The sequence below is a fragment of the Podarcis cretensis genome (assembly GCF_951804945.1).
Source record: "Podarcis cretensis genome assembly, chromosome: 16".
Lineage (NCBI taxonomy): Eukaryota > Metazoa > Chordata > Lepidosauria > Squamata > Lacertidae > Podarcis > Podarcis cretensis.
The window spans coordinates 10,917,892-10,939,369 of record NC_137186.1 but is presented as its reverse complement, the minus strand read 5'-3'; the positions used below and the strand labels follow the sequence as shown (position 1 = coordinate 10,939,369).

Below are 21,478 nucleotides of genomic sequence, written 5' to 3'. Positions count from 1 at the left end.
CTCTGTCTTCCAATGTTCTGATTTTAACCTTCTTCCCTCTAAAAGTGAAAGATACTCCTTGGGGAAATTCCCACCTGAAGATAATTGAGTTGCTCCTCAACAATTTGACCAGTTCAAGATAGTCAGATCTAAGATCCAACAGTTGTTTAGGGATGTCCTTGTAAATTTCAATTCTTCTGTCCAAAATGTCCAGTGACTTTCCGTAGTGTAGGCCCAAAATCTTATCCCTTTCCTCCTTTGATCTCAATGTTATCAAACAGTCTCTGGGCTTCTCTTTCTTTACAAGTCTTCCAAGCCTGAAGGCTGATACGATTTTAAAGTCCTTTTCCTCTAAATTCCAAAACTTGGAAAACTCTTTAGTCAGGAACTCAGCTAAGTTGCCTTCTTCCGCTTCTGGTATCGACCTTATCCTAAGGTTACTCTCCCGGTTCCGCAGTTCTATCATGGAAAGGTAGGTCTGGTGTTCACCTACTTGTTTGCTGAGTGGTCTTACCTCTTGTTCCAAATTTCCCAGTCTTTGGCTAGTATCCTCAGCCAATTTCCGATTTTCTGCCGTGGCCTCCGTCAGTTCTCCAATTGCTTGTACGTTCTGTGATACTTGTCCAGTTAATCTATTTAAACATTCTGTGTTTTGATCAATTTTAGCTGTTTGCTCATCAGCTTTCTTATCCAGAGATTCTACTCTCTTGTCCAAAGATTCCAATTTTTCGTAGATTTTCTCTAAAATAGAAGCAGTTGCTCCTGAGGCCATATCTTCCAGTTGTAATTGCTCAGTTTCTCCTCCCCTGCTTGTGGCCGAGAAGCAGCTTCTTCTTCTGAAGGCAGAGTAGGTACAGATGATCTGCGTGCCTGGGAGGCTGCGGTTAAAGTTGTTAAAGTTGTTTGTCTAGTTTTTGGTCCCTTTTTTCTTGCGCCACTCATTCCAGAGTTATCTAAAAGTCAAGGTGAAGCTGAGTTGTTCCCATGAGAAAACAACAGCCCAGATGGTAACAGTCAAACAGGAGGCCGGGAAAGGAAAGTAAAATAATGTCACTGCTGTAAATCCCGAATCCTCTAGGGGGAGCTTAAAATGTCTTTAGGGAAGAGATCAATTCTGGTAAAATTGCTAAAATCAAGTTTAAAGTCCAGGAACCTTCAATAGCAGGTTTTAAGCAGAGTTAGTATTAACAGCCACATTGTTTCAAACAGTGCAAACTGGTATTTCAAATGATGCTTCAAAGTAGCAAGTCCAAACTCCCTCAGATTGTTGCAATTTTTAATTCAAAGTAACCAAATCTGCAGACTGACAGCTCAGTTACTCAGGCAGCTCCAGAACCTGGGTTTCTTACTCAAATTATATTTCCGATAGAAGAAAGGTATCACGATGCAAGTAAAGAGCATAAAATCAAGTGCTTAAAGTCCTTGTTTTGCTTACAAGAAAGTTCAGCGATTGCTCAGATCGATTAGGTTAAAAAATTCTTTCTTTGCCTCCACTCCTCCAGCTCTTTACTTTGAAGTTCAGTGACAGCGGAAGACGGACTTCCTGTTTTACGTCGCTCCGCTTTCAGCCAAATTCAATAATTTTTAGTCTCAAATTTTGTAAAGTCCTCTTTACTCACGGATTGTTGCTTTTCCAAATCAGAAGTTTCAGGAAAAGAGGTCAGCGCTCACCGGCAGCAGCAACGCGGCTTCACTCCGTAGCTTGCGAAACGACCCACAGCGCCGCTACCCCCTCCCCGCTCCGGAGCCCCTTACGGGGTTCCTTCAACATTTCAGGGGTTGCTTCTGGCGCCCGCCGGGTCCCGAGACCACAGGCTTTTGCTGCCTGTGGGTTTCCGACGTGGGTCTCCGCTTCGCCGTAGCGGACGACCCGTTTCCCACGGAGCTTCCTCTTCACAGAAGGAAGAGGACCGCCATTGCCGTTCGCGCCGCCTCCGGAAGTGCTCATCTCGCTTTATTGGCCGAGGGTCATGTGGCCAGTATGACTAAGCCCCTTCTGGCAAACCAGAGCAGCGCACAAAAACACTGTTTACCTTCCCGCCGGAGCGGTACCTATTTATCTAATTGCACTTTGACATGCTTTCGAACTGCTAGGTTGGCAGGAGCAGGGACCAAGCAACGGGAGCTCACCTTCTGATCAGCAAGTCCTAGGCTCTGTGGTTTAACCCACAGTACCACCAGTTAGCGTTTCCCAAATGGGCTGCTCTCCATAGATATTAAGTAGTGAGTGGACATAGCAGACAACACAGAGATTTCTCCAAGTAGTTCTTTATAAGTATGCTGGAACTGAACTGAACTGAACAGCTCAGCCGGTCTGCTTTTATAGGCAGCCGGCTGTCAACATTGTAACAACAACACCCCAGGGTTTCCTGCCTAAATTAACTGACGTGGACCCGAGTGAAAACTATATGCACAATACTCCTGGTGGCTAGGGTGAGAACTTCAATACATAACACCCCTCCCCACCGAGATAAGGCATTAGTTACAATCATATTAGTTCCATTACATACAGCAAAATCCTTATTGGTTTCAGTAAGGTGCATAACAGCATCTTAAAAAGCAGAGACATCACCTTGCCAACAAAGGTCCATATATTTAAAGCTATGGTTTTCCCAGTAGTGATGTATGGAAGTGAGAGCTGGCCCACAAAGACGGCTGATCGCCGAAGAATTGATGCTTTTGAATTATGGTGTTGGAGGAGACTCTTGAGAGTCCCATGGACTGCAAGAAGATCAAACCGATCCATTCTTAAGGAAATCAGCCCCGAGTGCTCACTGGAAGGACAGATCCTGAAGCTGAGGCTCCAGTACTTTGGCCACCTCATGAGAAGAGAAGACTCCCTGGAAAAGACCCTGATGTTGGGAAAGACGGAGGGCAAAAGGAGAAGGGGACGACAGAGGACGAGATGGTTGGACAGTGTTCTCGAAGCTACCAGCATGAGTTTGACCAAACTGCGGGAGGCAGGAGGAAGGCAGGAGTGCCCGGCGTGCTCCGGTCCAGGGGGTCACAAAGAGTCGGACATGACTAAACGACTAAACAACAACAAGGCACATAAACATATTGATTCCAATTTTACAAGTTCGCAGGCATAGCTTTTTCACTGTTAACAATATCGCCCGTAAGACTCACCATCACATATTAATTGACCCTATTCACCATACAGCTTTACATGTGCAGTTTGTTCGGTGAACATTGTAACAACAACAACCCAGGGTTTCCCACCTAAATCAGCTGACGTGGACCTGAGCGAAAACTATATACACAATATCCCTGGTGGCCAGGGTGAGAACTTCAACACATAACAATGGATGATGTTGGATTTCCAACCCCAGCCTGTCTAGTCAGGAATGACGTGAGCTGCAGATCAACCACATGTGTGGAAAACACCAGGTTGAGTGAAGCTGCTGTAAGGAAGTAAATAGTCACCGTCTGCTCTTTGACATCAGCGTTTATGAAACGGAGGTAGACTGCCTTTATAAATGGAGGTTCCCCTCCTGGCTGTTTGGAAAGAGAAGGTGAGTCCTCCAGGACTGGACCACAGACCCCTCTGGCCTGGTCTCATGTGGTTCTCCTGAGAAGCCCTGTAGCAGGTGGCAATGGTTGCTTTTCTGGGTGGAGGCTATTGTGGCTGTTGGCTGAGCAATTGTGGCTAGTAGCGTTAACATCATGAACATATGAAAGGCCTTGTTGGGTCCTGAGATTCGCCCAGACCTGCAGAAACCAACCTGGTACTGCTAGCCGGTGCTTTTTCCCAAGGAAAACAGGTGCTGGAACTCACCATGAAGTTGTTACCATTAGTTGCCGGGCGACTCGGGGCAGCCCTGAACAGAGGCCAGTTTGGCAACAGCCGCATCCATTGCCCACAGAGGTACAAGCTGTCTCCCTAGCTGGTTTCGGGGCCAGCCCTGGTTCTGGTACCGGTCAAATAAATGCACCCCGCCTCCCTCATTCTCTGAGATTCAGGTAGACGGCTAGGGCATCTCAGAAGGGCCCTCGTGGAAACATGTCCACATGCAACGCTAGAGGCCTGGCTGGAGAGCTTAAAGCCTACTGCTGCTATACGGGAGATGGACTGAAAAAATAATAATTGGCCCCAGTCCATAGCTCAGTTGTGGCTAGATACAGCTAGGACCTAGGTGGAGTCATAGTAAACAAGTGCAGACTCACACATGCTGGCCAGCTTCCATGCTGACTCAAGATGTTTGTTTTGGGCTTCTCAGAAGTACGTAAAGGCAAGTAGCAGGCAGAGGAAGTGCCAGGCTGCAATGGTGCCCACCTGAGAGGGGCCGGAACTACGCTCCAGCTGAATAAAAAGCACTGCTGGTAGTTACTGTATTTTTCCGTGTCTAAGACAATGCTTTTTGCTATTAAAAAAAATTAGGCAAAAATTGGGTGTCGTCTTATACACTGATAGTGAATGCAAAGGGGGGACGTGTGATTAATGGCAGCAGCAAGCAGGAGAATGGCAGCGGCGATTGGGCAGGCGATTGGTGGCTGTGGCAAGTGGGCGGACGGGCATTTCGTGGCGGCGAGCGGGCAGACAATTGGTGGCTGCGGCGAGGTGTGCGATCGGCAGTGGCTGTGGCAAGCAATCAGCAGTGGCAGGCAGGTAGGTGAGCGATTGGTGGAAGTGTCCTCTAAACCCACCCTCCAAAAAAGCTAAACAACTTAATTTCTTAATTTGGGGTTTTTGAAAAAGGGGGTCGTCTTCAACATGGGGGCATCTTATATATGGAAAAATATAGTATCCACACACCGATCATGGTCTCTGCGCTTCATTTGCTCTAAAAGCTTCCAGAGTACAGTGGTACCTCTGCATGCGAATGGGATCCATTCCGGAGCCCCGTTCGCATCCTGAAGCAAACACAACCTGCGTCTGCGCGTGTGCGCGATTCGCTGCTTCTGCGCATGCGCGTGACATCATTTTGAGCATCTGCGCATGCGTGAGCGGCGAAACCCAGAAGTAACGCGAAGCTACTTCATCCCGATGTATGACTGTATATGTTATCCATCTGTTGGCTTGGCCCGAGCAGAGCAGGTTATGGCAGGACAACACTGTCTAATAAAACTGAAATATTTAGAGTGCCTATTAAAGTTCCATCATGGAGATTTAAAGTTCTGTCATGGAGATTAATGGCTTCCTTTTGTGTCATGTTTCTGGGCCGGGCCTGAGCTTTAAAGCTCTGACACACCTCTGACACATTTTGTTTTTGCCCTCGTGCTTCCCCCACAAAACTCATTCTTTACTGCTGAATTGGAGCAAACGACAATGCATGGAAACTAAGTTGCTGTTTGTCTTGATTCAGCATTAAAGAACAAGTTTTCCAGGAGAAAGCAGCAGAGCGAGAGAGAAGAAGAAGAAAAGAGGTTGGACAGGGAGCTTTAAAGCACAGACCTAGACTCATAGAGTTGTGAAGGACCCTGAGGACAATCTAGTCCAACCCCAGCAATATGCAGCTCTCTCTTACGGGGATCGAACCTGCAACCTTGGCGTGATCAGCACCACACTTTAACCAACCGAGCCATCTAGCCTGTGTTTAGAAAGCGCAGGGCAATAGGTAAGTTTGGCTGAACCCTTAAACAATAGCCTGTTGCTGCTTCATCCCAACTGTTAAAGAATCCCGGACCAAAAGAAAGAACTTTTAAGACTTGGACGAACCAACAGGAAAGGTGCTATTATTCCCCTGGCAGCTGAGCCCAAATCTTCACAGCATGGGGAGTGTATAAAGGGGAGGGAGGAAATGTTTGTTTGGGGCCATAGGCGTAGCTGGGGGGGGCAGGGAGGGGCAGCTGCAGAAATGGATTGATTATACCTTTCTTTTATTAGAAACCACATCCAAATTCACTGCAAGTGGGTCACACCCAGCAGCTCAGCTTGAGAAGTGTTTAAGGAAGGCAAATAAGGATCAGGCTTTTGTGGGTTCAGTTTTCTCTGAAGTTGGCATACTTACAGGACAGAGATTACATAAATCTTATGGGGCAGGCAAGTTGGAAGTGCATTTTAAGCCTTTAACCAGACATCTTCTGGTGGCCGGTTCACTAGTCAGACTGCATATTCTGATTCCTCAGATCCCAAGTTTATTTCCTTTAAAAATATATGCTTGGTTGTAGTGGGTGGGAAGCTTGTGGGGTGTATTGCCGGGCTGCCAGACATTTAGCAGGCTGCCATGAGGGGGAAAAATGGGATCCATGCTCAGTGCCAGCCTACCTCTGAGTGCCTGGTGCCGAGGGACACAAGCGAGTGAAGGTCTGTTGGCTCCTGTGCTCTATTTATGGGGCTTTCAAAAAAGCATATACCTCCCCTGGGGGGCACTGAAATGATCGGGGGGGGGGTGTAGTAGCCTTGGGTTAAATGGGGGGCATTAAATAAAAAAAAGGGGGTGGCAAAAGCATAGAGAAAGAAGGGAAGAATAATTTGAGAAGGGTTTGTACGTGTTTGATGTGTTGCGTAATGGCGCCCAATGTAACATGGAGTTAAAGTCGTAGTGATTATTTTCCACATAGACACTCAAAATACAACTATATATATGTGTGTACACACACACACACACACACACACACACACACACACACACACACAGAGTGGTACCTTGGGTTAAGAACTTAATTCATTCCGGAAGTCCGTTCTTAACCTGAAACTGTTCATAACCTGAGGTACCACTTTTGCTAATGGGGCCTCCCACTACCGACGTGCCGCCACCACACGATTTCTGTTCTCATCCTGAGGTAAAGTTCTTAACCAAAGGTATTATTTCTGGGTTAGCGGAGTCTGTAACCTGAAGCGTCTGTAACCTGAAGCGTCTGTAACCTGAGGTACCACTGTGTGTGTGTGTGTGTGTGTACACCAATTGTAAATAGCTAATTGCGGTGATTTAAGAATGCTGCTGACAAAAATACAATGCAAATTTGTCACTGCATCTTTCTGTTTGTTTGCTTAAAGAAAGTAGATATCTAGGGGGGCGGGGGCGGACAAAGGCTGAGTATTTTTTTTTCTGGAAAGGGGGCTGTAGGCCAAATAAGTTTGGGACCCTCTGCACTCGATGGAGACCCCTTTGGGTCTTCTATGCCACCCACCTGCTCTCTGGCACTTGGGGTAAATGGGAGCACCACATGGCCTACGCAAAGCCCCCATTTCTGTGCAAACAAAGTGATTAATTAAGCCAGCGATGGCCAAACTCGCCCCTCCAGCTGTTTTGGGACTACAGTTCCCATCATCCCTGACCACTGGTCCTGTTAGCTAGGGATGATGGGAGTTGTAGTCCTAAAACAGCTGAAGGGCCAAGTTTAGCCATCACTGAATTAAGCAATCTGGCCTGTTGCAAAATATCGCAATGTGGGGAGATGATTAGTTAATGCCTGTTGCGGCTGCTGAGTCAGAAGGCAGAGAATCCATCGTTTTTGTCCGCGTTTGCCCTCTCCTTCCGGAGTTCAGCAGAGAGGCAGTGCCTCTGAACCGGTTGCAAGCAAGAAGGGTTGGTGGAGCAAGAGCCCCATTAGTCCTAATTGACTGCCGAGCTCAGGTTCTGGATTCCAGCCGGCCATGCCCTTTCCCAAGATACTCCGTTCCATTTCCACACCCACACCAAACGCTCCATGTAGGAGGCAGCCTGCCTTTTGAACCTAGGAAAGGAGGAACAGGAATTGCCAAGGCAAGCCTGAGGAAAGCATGACCCAGGCTCATTTCAAAGTTTGATTCCCTGGCCCCAAAAGCAAGGAGTGGCTGTCCTCAAACTCCCCCTAAGGCAGGCTGTAGGAGTGCAAATATTCAGAGTGTGGGGTCAGGTGGGATTACCCATATTTTTCGCTCTATAAGACGCACCAGACCACAAGACGCACCTAGTTTTTGGAGGAGGAAAACAAGAAAAAAATATTCTGAATCTCAGAAGCCAGAACAGCAAGAGGGATCGCTGCGCAGTGAAAGCAGCAATCCCTCTTGCTGTTCTGGCTTCTGGGATAGCTGCGCAGCCTGCATTCGCTCCATAAGATGCACACACATTTCCCCTTACTTTTTAGGAGGTGAAAAGTTTGTCTTATAGAGCAAAAAATACGGTACTATGAGGAATTATAAAATATGCATCAAGCCATTGTGTCCACGATGAATGCATTGTGTTGACTGGGTTTGATACATTGACAATAATTTCTGATCTAGAACAGGGGAAGACGGAGAGATGAGATGCACAACCTCTGGGTGTGTTAGTGTGTTGTTGTGGTGGTGGTGGTGGTTGTGATGTAGCCATTCCATGCTGCATCAGGAGCAGATCATGGAGATGATAATGAGCGAAGGCTGCTGGATTAGGCAAATGGTCCATCTTAGTCACACACCTTGCTCTCACAGAGGCCTGCCTGGTGGCTGTGGGAAGGCAGCAACCAGTATCTGAGCATAAGAGCAACTCCTGGAACCTCAGGGTCTGTTAGTTTCTGTTTTGCCACTGAGCAGCTGAGTCACAAGGCTCTGTTTACATTCCACATATTCCATACTGTTGGAAGTCTTATGGGAGACGGATGTGATGTTAGTGGTTTCCTGTTCCTTCGTTCCTTTGTTGTTCAGTTGCTCTCTGCTTCCATAGAGAGAGGATGTATTTTTCTCTGCTGTCTGCGTAGCGAGAAATAAAACTCTTTAGTCATGTAGCCATAAATTCCATCACTTCCCTGTGCTGGAAACTCCTCTGAACGGGAATGTGCCTGAGGCCTCATCGAAGGCTCAGGTCATTAATTATCGTCGGGAGGCGATTCCGAAGGACTCGGCTGGAGGAAAATGAGCTTTATCAGCTTGGCCGAGCGGAGATCCCGACATTTTTTGTTTCGGGCCCAGAAGAATGGCAGAAAAATGGAATGCAGGTTATCTTCTCTGTGTGTCATCTCCAACTCTGCAATGCTACTGTTATAAAAGTCATGTTCTGCCCTCCCTCTCTGCAAGTCCAGGGGGGTTCCAGACACGCTCCCAGGGTCTGTCGCGGGTGGTGCTGTGGTCTAAACCAATGGGCCTCTTGACCTTTCAAATCTCCAGTCTTTGGTCACACCTAGGATTGTGGGCGACCATTGATGGCTCTCTATTGTAATGTTAGCAGCTCTGCCCTTCCCTCACACAGACAGACAGGTTTGCGTAAGGCAGCCCAGGAATCTCCTTGCAGCTTACGTTCTGCCTTCGTATCACAAAGAACCCCAAACCAGAGCATTTATTAATTTCTATGGTGGGGAATCCCCCTCCCTATTTCTATAACACTCTTAACTCTCCCCTCCTGTGGCTTCCAGCAAGGCCTGCCATATTTTGAAGAGCAAAAAAGAGAGAACACATTTGCCAGCTTCTAATTTTAACTATGAATCGTTATAATGACTCTAACTGTGAAAGAAAGTGATGTGTCCTGGGAAAAGAAGACATATGGCAACTCTATCTCCTCCATGCATTTGTCCAGTTCTCTTTTAAAAAGCCATCCAGGTTGGTAGGCACTCCAAGTGTCCCTATTTCCCAGGGATTTACAGAAGCCATCCCGGTTTCTGATTTGATTCTGGGTGGTCCCACTTTTCCTTAGGACGTCCTTATTTTCACTGGAAAAATGTTGGAGGGTATGGAGTTATGTGACCCCGCCGAGCCAAGGAGATAAGTAACTTTACAACTTTTAGAAGACATCTGAAGGCAGATCTTAGGGAAGGTTTTCTTTAAAAAAATGTTTAATGTTTTATTAGGTTTTTATATATGTTGAATGCCGCCCAGACTGGCTAAGCCAGTCAGATGGGTGGGGTGAATAATAATAATAATAATCGCTCGCTGCTCCTTCGCCTCAGCCTTCCCTGCAGAGTTCCCTTCTCCAAGCACCTCCCATTCCTGGTCTGAGTACTCACAGAAGGAATTATAGGTGGGACGCGGGTGGCGCTGTGGGTTAAACCACAGAGCCTAGGACTTGCCAATCAGAAGGTTGGCGGTTTGAATCCCCACGACGGGGTGAGCTCCCGTTGCTCAGTCCCTGCTCCTGCCAACCTAGCAGTTCGAAAGCATGTCAAAGTGCAAGTAGATAAATAGGTACCGCTCCGGAGGGAAGGTAAACGGCGTTTCCGTGTGCTGCTCTGGTTTGCCAGAAGCGGCTTAGTCATGCTGGCCACATGACCCGGAAGCTGTACACTGGCTCCCTTGGCCAATAAAACGAGATGAGCGCCACAACACCAGAGTCGGTCATGACTGCACCTAATGGTCAGAGCTCCCTTTACCTTAAAGGAGGCAATAGGGATGCTGGTGGTGCTGTGGTCTAAGCCACTAGCCTCTTGGACTTGCCGATCAGAAGGTCAGCGATTCGATTCCCCGCGATGGGGTGAGCTCCCATTACACAGTCCCAGCTCCTGCCAACCTAGCAGTTCGAAAGGACACCAGTGCAAGTAGATAAATAGGTACTGCTCCGGCGGGAAGGTAAACGGCATTTCCATGCGCTGCTCTGGTTTCACCAGAAGCGGCTTAGTCATGCTGGCTACATGACCCAGAAAAACTGTCTGCGGACAAACGTCAGCTCCCTTGGCCAGTAAAGTGAGATGAGCGCTGCAACCCCAGAGTCGTTCGCAACTGGACTTAACCGTCAGGGCTCCTTTACCTTTACCTTTAAAGGAGGCAGTGGAAGACAGGACTGCCCTGGTCCATGGGGTCACAAAGAGTCGGACACGACTAAACGACTAAACAACAACAACAACAAACTATACCTCCCAGGCTTCTTTGGAGGAAGTGTCACACATAAGCAGTTCCAAACGCAGCAATTATGGTTAATGCGCAACAGCACATTTAAAAATTACACCCCACCCTCGCACGGCCAGCTTGTGCGTTCCCTCTTCATTTCTAATCTTATGAATAATGTGCAAATTAGTAACAGCACAGAAACAAGCCTTGGGCACCAAACAGAACTAGTTTAGGAAGTCTAACCTCCTGGTTGAGGCCAAGAGGAATCAAGTGAATCAGCAGCTTATCTCTCAAGCTCGGAGACAGAAGGGTCCCACAACAGGAAACAGTGGAACTCTTCTATTCCCAGGGAACAGCTTGTAGGTCACCAAGTATCTCTCTAGATGGTTGTGGGGCTTCCAGAAAACCGTAATTGCAGCTGTCTCACTTTTCAACGCATGGCACAGGGTTGAAAGATTTCCACACACATGCACTCATGAGGGCTAGTAACTTTTAGTGTATGTCTTCTTAGATCGAAACTTATCTCTTTGGGACAGCAGATTCCTCAAGAAGAGGCCTCTTTAGCAGAAGCAAAAGTATATGAAGGTCTAGAAAGGCTTGTTCTCACCACGTATGGGCAGCTTCCATGCTCGTTTTTGTCTCAGATATGTGGCTTGGTCCTGTGGCCAATGTCAACATGATGATCACAAGATGCTTAGGATAGCCCCTGAGGCAGATGGGTTTAAGGGGTGCGGGGCGGAGGACGAGACAAAAATGTGGAGGTGGAATAATCTACCTGGAGGAGACTCTTGAGAGTCCCATGGACTGCAAGAAGATCAAACCTATCCATTCTTAAGGAAATCAGCCCTGAGTGCTCACTGGAAGGACAGATCGTGAAGCTGAGGCTCCAATACTTTGGCCACCTCATGAGAAGAGAAGACTCCCTGGAAAAGACCCTGATGTTGGGGAAGATGGAGGGCACAAGGAGAAGGGCACGACAGAGGACAAGATGGTGGGACAGTGTTCTCGAAGCTATAAACATGAGTTTGACCAAACTGCTGGAGGCAGAGTGAGGCCTGGCATGCTCTGGTCCAGGGGGTCACAAAGAGTCGGACACAACTAAACAACTAAACAACAGAATAATCTACCAACAGGTAGTAGCCATGAGGGATAGCTCAGTGGAAGGGACGTGGGTGGCGCTGTGGGTTAAACCACAGAGCCTGGGACTTGCCAATCAGAAGGTCCCTGTGACGGGGTGAGCTCCTGTTGCTCGGTCCCTGCTCCTGCCAACCTAGCAGTTTGAAAGCACATCAAAGTGCAAGTAGATAAATAGGCACCGCTCCGGCGTTTCCGTGCACTGCTCTGGTTCACCAGAAGCGGCTTAGTCCTGCTGGCCACATGACCCAGAAGCTGTACGCCGGCTCCCTCGGCCAATAAAGCGAGATGAGCGCCACAACCCCAGAGTTGCTCATGACTGGACCTAATGGTCAGGGGTCCCTTTACCCTTTACCTATAACTCAGTGGACCTTTCATGTTCGAAGGCTGTGTACCTCTGAAGTGACAGACCGAAGGCCTAGTGCGGATATTAATATTGTGTGATTTGAAGCGACTGGGTGGTGCATAAGAACTGGCTCCTTTTGGAAGTCATCATTGTCCAGAGCCATAAAAGTTTTATTCAAAGTCTACTTGCAGAACCCTTCAAAAAACAGTAAATACAGCAAATGTCAAAATACAGTATACATCCCAAATATCACAAGGTCTTATGCAAAGTCCAGCACAGGCTCAGCATCTTAGAAATAAAAGATCGCTCCAGAAATCCAAACAGTGTCTCTCTCATTCCAATCTGCTTTAGGCTTCCTAAGGCTATGTCCCTCTTGGAGAGCCATTATTATCACATCCTTTTGTTCTCTGTGGCTTTCAGAGAATGACAAACAGCCACCACCCTTTCAAGATGAGGATTTGCAACTCCGTGCCTTTGTCACATGATCAAAGGTTACACTCAGTTTAGAGTAACAGAAAACAATCAACAGGTAATCATTTAGGAGCTTAGAGTCCCTTAGAAAACTAGTGGAAGGGGGGGGGGGAAACCATGTTAGCACTATATATTTCAGTGTACATCATTTCAGTATTGTTAAGTATAATTGGTTTAATGGACACTGAAATTGAATGGCTGTGTAGTGGAATGAAGGTTTAACATTGAGAAAGGCTAAATATGTTTTGGACCATGATGGCACAATCCATCAGGCTCCGAAATGCTGGTAGATTTCCATGAGGATTTTTTAAAATATAAAAGTTGCAAATTGCTGCAGAATGTCTGTTGCTGGCATCTGTCTGTATCGAGAAATCATGGAATGTGCCTCCGGGGGCGTGAAGTCAAACTGCCTGAGAATCACAGCACCTGCTGTGGCTGCAGAGACCGGTAACTCATAATTGCTGCCTCCTGTGCTGTTTTTGCTGCATTAGCAGCACCAAAATAACCTCTCCAGGGAGCAGTCTTGGCTAGTCCTGGCTTGGACAATATAGGATTGGGGGGGGGGGCAACTCCCATCTCTTGCGGGGGTGCAATTAGTGCCAGCACCGTCCATTAAGAGTTTGGGTGTAATCTTTGATACCTCCCTCTCCATGGAGGCGCAGATTACAGCTATAACAAAGGTGGCATTTTTCCATCTCCGCCAAGCTAAGCAGTTGGCTCCTTATCTCTCTCGCCCTGACCTAGCCACTGTGATCCACGCGACGGTCACCTCCAGACTGGATTATTGTAACTCGCTCTATGTGGGACTGCCCTTGAGACTGACCCAGAAACTCCAGCGGGTGCAGAATGCCGCGGCGAGACTCCTTACGGGGTCCTTGCTGCAAGATCGCATTCACCCGGTGCTATATCAGCTGCACTGGCTCCCAGTGGGGTACAGGATCAGGTTTAAGGTGCTGGTTTTAACCTTTAAAGCCCTATATGGCCTAGGACCCTCGTACCTACGGGACCACCTCTCCTGGTATGTCCCACAGAGGAACTTATGGTCTTCAAATAAAAACATCCTGAAGGTCCCAGGCCACAGAGAGGTTAGGCTGGCCTCAACTAGAGCCAGGGCTTTTTTGGCTGCGGCTCCAATCTGGTGGAACGCTCTGTCACAAGAGACAAGGGCCCTGCAGGACTTGACATCTTTCCGCAGGGCCTGCAAGACAGAGCTGTTCCACCAGGCCTTTGGCCAGGGCACAGCCTGACTCCCTCCTTTGGCAATCCTCACAGAACTTTAGCTTAATGGTTGCCATCAATTTGATTTTAATTAATTTTTATAATGAAATGTTTTAGAATGTTGCACTATTTTATTGTTGTTAGCCGCCCTGAGCCCGGCTTCGGCTGGGGAGGGCGAGATATAAATAAAATTATTATTATTATTATTATTATTATTATTATTATTATTATTATTATGTGTATGGAGGTCCTGGGCTCCTTTTCCCTTATGGGGTATCCAAGAGCCCATATAGAGTCCTTACATAGGTTCCCTCTTGGTAGGAGAAAATAACAGAGACCAACCAGAGAATATTGAGAAGCAAAGCAGCTAGTAAGCTTGATCTTTACTGATCTGTTGCAACAGGGTGCTCCCCTCACATGCAGGAAAGGAGGAGGACCCAGAAAAATGGTGTGCAAGGCCTTATAACGACTTTTGAAATTGCCACCCTGTAGATCAAGACCACCCCCAGAAACATCATACATACATCACAGAAGGGGTGTAACCTAAGACCACCCCTCAGATACATCATACCTACATCACAGAAAAGGCGGTCTAAGCAGAAATTTAAATGTTGTTTATCTCTTGTCCTTGTTTATCACCTGTCTGGCAGGTTACTTGATTGGATTGCCTGGGGAGCCTGGCCAGTCTTTTGTAATGATAAATACTGAAGAAGTATCTGAAGAAGTGTGCATGCACACGAAAGCTCATACCTAGAACTAACTTAGTTGGTCTTTAAGGTGCTACTGGAAGGAATTTTTTTATTTTGTTTTGATAAATACTTAGTTCCTGGACTAGGTCACAGGCTCACACCCTATTCAAACACAGACAGGATTTGTGAAGGAAAAGACAATGGGGAGGCTTTTCCATTTTGACCTTGCAGAGAAAAGATTTGGTCAGTTTAGGAATCAAAATGGTTCCAGGTTGGCCTTCCTGTGCTGATCTATGTATGTGCTTGGTTGGTACACTTATGAACATTACCATATACCAGTATCTAAGACCATAAAATTCCTATTACAATGGGAAGAAGAAGAAGGGGACTGCCTAAAGCGCTTGAAATCCACTCCATCATTTCTGCCTGCCAGAAGTGTTATACTTCAAACCTCGGTTGTTGAACGTAATCCATTCCAGAAGCCAGTTTGGCTTCCGAAATGTTTGACAACCGAGGCACAGCTCCAATTGGTTGCAAGAGCTTCCTGCACTCAAGCGGAAGTCGCGTCAGACGTTCGACTTCCGAAAAACGTTCGAAAACCATAGCATTTACTTCCGGGTTTTCGGCGTTTGGGAGCCGAAATGTTCCAAAACGGAGCCGTCCAGGAACCGAGGTTTGATTGTACTTAATAAATTGTACAAAGTACAGTGGTGCCCCGCAAGACGAACGCCTCGCAAGACGGAAAACCTATGGGCTTGCTTCGCAAGACGAAAATGTCTTGCGAGTTCCTGCGGGGTTTCCCCCCCCCTTTTTTCCCCTTTTCCTAAGCCCTAAGCCGCTTATCAGCTGATCCGCTAAAAGCCACTAAACCGCTAATAGCGCTAATCCGCTAAACTGTCAATGGGCTTGCTTCACAAGACGAAAAAACCGCTATACGAAGAGCCTTACGGAACGGATTAATTTCGTCTTGCGAGGCACCACTGTACAAGTACAATAGGTTCATCCCAGGTCGATGTTTGGGCTGCAGCTTTGGCCCAGAGGATGGCAGCATGTCATGTTGTCGATGGCTCCTGGCTAACCGCCCAGGAAATCAGAAACGGAGAGAGAGAGAGAGAGAGAGAGCACTTTTCAGTTCTTTTATTTCAACCGGAATACAACAAGACTTAGAAAAAGCATCTGACTCTCAATCTAAGGTTGCACAGAGTAAAGCTCCCCTCCCCTCCGTTACTCAGGGTTGCCATATTTGGAAGAGCAAAAAAGAGAAGAAGAGTTTGGATTAGATATCCCGCTTTATCACTACCCTAAGGAGTCTCAAAGCGGCTAACATTCTCCTTTCCCTTCCTCCTCCACAACAAACCCTCTGTGAGGTGAGTGAGGCTGAGAGACTTCAAAGAAGTGTGACTGGCCCAAGGTCACCCAGCAGCTGCATGTGGAGGAGCGGAGACGCGAACCCGGTTCACCAGATTACAAATCTACTGCTCTGAACCACTACACCGCACTGGTGTAGTGTGTGTGTGTGTGTGTGTGTGTGTGTGTGTGTGTGTGTGTGTGTAGCTGGCTCAGCTGGGGATCGGGAGCCTCCCAACTGCATTAGTGCGCACACACAAACACCCCCCCCCCACACACAAAACAGAAACAAAAAACCCTGAACATTTCTTGTAAAGACATACAGGTAACAAAAAATGTAAAAACCAGAAAAAAAATCAAAACAATATATTCTTTATTTATCTATATATTACATGTATATACTACCTGTATCTTCCAAGCATCTCAAGGTAGGTAAGGCTAACAGATGGTGCCTGAGCCAAAGGTCACCCAGTGAGTTTCATGGCTGAGTGGGGATTTGAACCCTGCTCTCCCAGATCATAGTCCAACACAGGGATGGGGAACCTCGGGCCGGGAGGCCAGATGCATTTCTCTAGGACTCTCTCCCTACTAGCCATGACCCCTCTCATCACAGCATATATACCCCTAACCAGTCCTGTTTTCCCTGGCTGGAACATGTCCTTGACCCAGAATATTGTGTCCCGTTCTGGGCACCACAATTTAAGAAGGGTGTTGACAATCCGGAACATGTGCATGTTTAGCCTGGAAAAGAGGACATGATAGCCATCTTCAAATATCTCAAGGACTGTCACGTGGAAGATGGAGCAAGCTTGTTTTCTCCTGCTCCAGAACATGTCCTTGACCCAGAATATTGTGTCCTGTTCTGGGCACCACAATTTAAGAAGGGTGTTGACAATCCGGAACATGTGCAGAGGAGGGCAACCAAGATGATCAAGGGTCTGGAAACCAAGCCTTATGAGGAACAGTTGGGGGAACTGCGTATGTTTAGCCTGGAAAAGAGGAGACTGAGAGTCAATCTACACACGGGAGATGGGGGTGGGGGAATGCTATCAATAAGTCAGAAATTATGTAGTCATAACAAAAGAAAAAGAAAAACCCTATGGAAAAATCACATGGAAAAATTGTTTGCTCTCCGGTGCCATCTGCTGTTGCATGTTTATAACGCATTCAGAGTGTTTCTTGACTAATGGAGCTGAGTCCAGAGAGTAGATATGATAGCCATCTTCAAATATCTAAAGGGTTTTTCACGTGCAAGATGAAGCAGGCTTGTTTTCTCCTGCTCAGACGCGTAGCACTCAAACCAATGACTTCATAGAATCATAGAGTTGGAAGAGACCACAAGGGCCATCGAGTCCAACCCCCTACCAAGCAGGAAACCCCATCAGAGCACTCCTGACATATGGTTGTCAAGCCTCTGCTTAAAGACCTCCAAAGAAGGAGACTCCACCACACACCTTGGCAGCAAATTCCACTGTCAAACAGCTCTTACTGTCAGGAAGTTCTTCCTAATGTTTAGGTGGAATCTTCTTTCTCGTAGTTTGGAACCATTGCTCCGTGTCCGCTTCTCTGGAGCAGCAGAAAACAACCTTTCTCCCTCCTCTATGTGACATCCTTTTATATATTTGAACATGGCTATCATATCACCCCTTAACCTCCTCTTCTCCAGGCTAAACATGCCCAGCTCCCTTAGCCGTTCCTCATAAGGCATCGTTTCCAGGCCTTTGACCATTTTGGTTGCCCTCCTCTGGACACGTTCCAGTTTGTCCGTGTCCTTCTTGAACTGTGGTGCCCAGAACTGGACACAGTACTCCAGGTGAGGTCTGACCAGAGCAGAATACAGTGGCACTATTACTTCCCTTGATCTAGATGCTATACTCCTATTGATGCAGCCCAGAATTGCATTGGCTTTTTTAGCTGCCGCTAAAAAAAGTTACAAGAAAGTTACAAGTTACAAGAAAGAAGATTCCGACTCAATATCAGGAAGAACTTTCTGACAGTAAGAGCTGTTCAACAGTGGAACGGTCTTCCTCAGAAGGTGGTGGATTCTCCACCCTTGGAGGTTGTTAAGCAGCAGTTAGATGGCCCTCTGTCATGGATGCTTTAGCTGAGATTCCTGCCTTGCAAGGGGTTGGACTAGATGACCCTCGGGGTCCCTCCAACTCTATTCTGTTGACCTCTCACGATGCCTCATGGATAGAGGATAGAGAATCGGGTGTCTGAATGTGCGTCTCAAAACTAGCCTACTGTATACAGTCGTACCTCTGGCTAAGAACTTAATTCGTTCTGGAGGTCCGTTCTTAACCTGAAACTGTTCTTAACCTGAGGTACCACTTTAGCTAAAGGGGCCTCCCACTGCTGATGCGTGATTTCTGTTCTCATCCTGAGGTAAAGTTCTTAACCTGAGGTACTATTTCTGGGTTAGTGGAGTCTGTAACCTGAAGCGTCTGTAACCTGAAGCATCTGTAACCCGAGGTACCACTGGTACCTCTGGATGCGAATGAGATCCGTTCTGGAGCCCCGTTCGCATCCAGAGCAGAATGCAACCCACGTCTGAGCGTCTGCGCATGCACAGGTCATGTTTCGGCGCTTCTGCACATGTGCGTGACGTCATTTTGAGCGTCTGCACATGCACGAGTGGCGAAACCCAGAGGTAACACGTTCCGTTACTTCCGGGTCAACGCAGAGCGCAACCCAAAAACGCTCAACCTGAAGCATCTTTTTTTCAATTTCATTGTTCTGCATGGGACAATGACAATAAAGATATTGTATATTGTATATATCTTCAACCTGAGGTATGACTGTACTAAGATAAGACTGGCATTATTTGCCTCGCCAACTTTTCCTTTGGTACCGCACACCACCGGCACACGGCCCCTGGAAGGTTTTGCAGAAGGCAACGTGGCACATAGGTTGGGAAATGCTCCCTATCTTGCGCTGGGTCTTGTCACATTGCAAGGCAGTTGTTGGGTTACGTCAAAGTGTGTGCAGTGTGTGTGTGATTTCCTGATAAGCAGGTCTCAACCCTTCTGCACATAGGTGCGACTTCTCTCAATATTTGACGAAAGCATCATGAGGACTGTGAGGGCCAGCCTTTTCCTCCTCCTCTTCTTCCTCCTTCAGGTGGTCGCAGATGCCACAGGTAAGTGGAAAGGGCCAGTGTACTGTGAGGGAGGGGAGACATAAGGATTCAAGAGTGCTGCTGGGCTGGGTCATCTAAGGGCAGCTCTAGAGAGAACAGCCCTCTGTTTCAGGGAGAGGGGAAACTGGTGCTCTCCAGTTGCTGCTGAAGCTCATGGGAATCGGAGTCCAAGGACACTGCTGAACTACAACTCCCATCATCTCTGCCCACTGGCCATTCCGACCGGGGCTGATGGGAGCTTGGGAAGGCAGGTTGCCAAGAACGGTTAAGACAAGGAAAAGTCCTTAGCATCTGCTTTTATTCAATATTTACAGAGAGAGAGAATGTTTAGAAGATTACCGTATTTTTTGCTCCATAAGACTCACTTTTTCCCTCCTAAAAAGTAAGGGGAAATGTGTGTTCGTCTTATGGAGCGAATGCAGGCTGCGCAGCTATCCCAGAAGCCAGAACAGCAAGAGGGATCACTGCTTTCGCTGCGCAGCGATCCCTCTTGCTGTTCTGGCTTCTGAGATTCAGAATATTTTTTTTCTTGTTTACCTCCTCCAAAAACTAGGTGCGTCTTATGGTCCGGTGCATCTTACAGGGCGAAGAATAGAGTATACGTTAAAATATTGTTTTAAGAAAGATGTGTTAATATGTTTAGGATAAGAATGTAAAGTATATGTACGAGCTGGAAAAGAAAAGAGATAAAAGAGGTAAAAACAACGATATATTTGGAGAATGCAAGGATAAATGTGGAGATAGAGATTTAAAGAAGTCGAATTGTGGCAGAGGGAAGCCGCGGGTGGGTGGGGAGTGCTATGCAACAAGTACATTTGTTTTCAGTGTTTTTGAACTGTGTTTCTTTGTTCTTTTTAAATTTCATCCCACCCCCCCTTTCTGTTGATGTTCTGTTTTTGCTGTATTATTTAAATAAATAATAAAATAAAATATTTAGAGAGAGAGGGTTGGAAATGCAGCCTCTTGGAATAATGGCGCTGCCCAGAGTAAATCTCCCCTCCCCTTCTCTTCCACATCCCAATTCGTCATCCTTTCTACGGGTGGCGCTGAGGCCCCTTTGCTCCTGAGCCCTTTGCTCTCCTACTTTTAAGGCTCGCCGGGTTCTGGGAGATGGTGGGTCTGGAATGCTTTCTAGTGTTAACGTGTCAGCCAGCTGCTCTGGCTCTGCCTGATCCTCCTCCTCCTCCTCCTCCTCTCCCATTATTTCCCAACTTTCCCCCTCATCTTCCTCCGAGCTGTGACCTCCCTCAAACCCCTGTTGTAATTCTGAGCTGCCTCCTTCTTCTCTGGAAGAGTCTGGCTGGGGAAGCGGTCTCCCCCATTACATGCCCTTGCACCCTGCCCTTACTTGCAGTGTTCCCATGAAGGGATAAGGTTGGGCCCTGTGAGAAGAGGGTTCTGGATTAGATGGGCCCCCTTGGCTTGATCCAGTTTGAACAGCGCCAACAAAGAGCCCCAAAGAGGACAATAAATGTACACAGAGTTCCAGCGCCGAGGGCCTTCTGGCGGTTCCCTTGTTGCGAGAAGTGAGATTACAGGGAACCAGACAGAGGGCCTTCTCAGCAGTGGCGCCCTCTCTGTGGAACGCCCTCCCTTCAGATGTGAAGGAAATAAGCAGCTATCTTATCTTTAAAAGACATCTGAAGGCAGCCCTGTTTAGGGAAGTTTTTAATATTTAATGCTGTATTGTTTTTAACACTCGATTGGGAGCCGCCCAGAGTGGCTGGGGAAACTCAGCCAGATGGGCGGGGTATAAATATATTATTATTATTACTATTATTATTATTATTATTATTATTATTATTATTATTATTATTATTATTTTGCTCATCTCTAGAGCAGAGGGGAGAGCTCAGTTGGAAAAGCATGGGACTCTTAATCTCAAAGTCGTGGGTTCGAGCCCACCTTGGGCACAAGATTCCTGCACTGCAGGGGGTTGGAATAGATGACCCTCAGGGTCCCTTTCAACTTTTCTATTATTCTATTACCATTATTATTAATAATAGCATCCTGCCTTTCCGCCTGTATTAACGTCAGTTCAGGAAATAACAGACCCTCCAAGTGTCCTGATTTCCCAGGGACAGTCCTGGAATTACAGAAGTCCCAGTTTCTGATTTGATTACACTTGTTGTTTTTGAAGGATGTCCCTATTTCCATTGGAGAAATGTTGGAGGGGGTGAAAGCTAAGGGACACTGGTGCTGTCCTCTAGGTTGAGGCCTTGTAGTGTTAATGTTTCCAGTGTGTACAACCAGAATTTCTCCATTATTATTATTTTTTATACTAATGTTGAGGGATCTGTGGGTGTCCCTACAGCAGTTATAGCAATTAACTGCAATGGCAATTAACTAATTTATGATTAGCTGCACCCTTCCCAAACCCAGATCAAACTTGCCTGAAGTGCTGTTTGATGTTTTCATTATGATATGGGGGAAATGCGCAACGCAAAGCATTTATTAGTGAAAACAAGATGCAGAAATGCATTAAATTAGGGCCGCTT

At 47.0% G+C, this 21,478-nt stretch overlaps 1 protein-coding gene across 7 annotated transcripts in view; it reads left to right on the top strand.

Annotated features, from left to right (window-relative positions):
- Positions 1-21,478, top strand: part of LOC307205568 (lysosomal acid glucosylceramidase-like) — a 49,458-nt gene that overhangs the window by 8,224 nt on the left and 19,756 nt on the right. The window contains exons 1-2 of one of the 7 annotated variants that reach the window (XM_079958122.1): positions 3,044-3,385; positions 18,878-18,980. In XM_079958122.1, coding sequence (XP_079814248.1) covers positions 3,284-3,385; positions 18,878-18,980 — 205 coding nt within the window. In that variant the 5' untranslated portion in view covers positions 3,044-3,283. Of the gene's footprint in view, positions 1-3,043; positions 3,386-3,512; positions 3,848-3,923; positions 3,943-3,986; positions 4,202-5,282; positions 5,538-8,796; positions 8,818-18,877; positions 18,981-21,478 lie in introns of those variants that run through there. The other 6 variants (XM_079958127.1, XM_079958128.1, XM_079958123.1 and 3 more) reach the window with 6 other exon arrangements.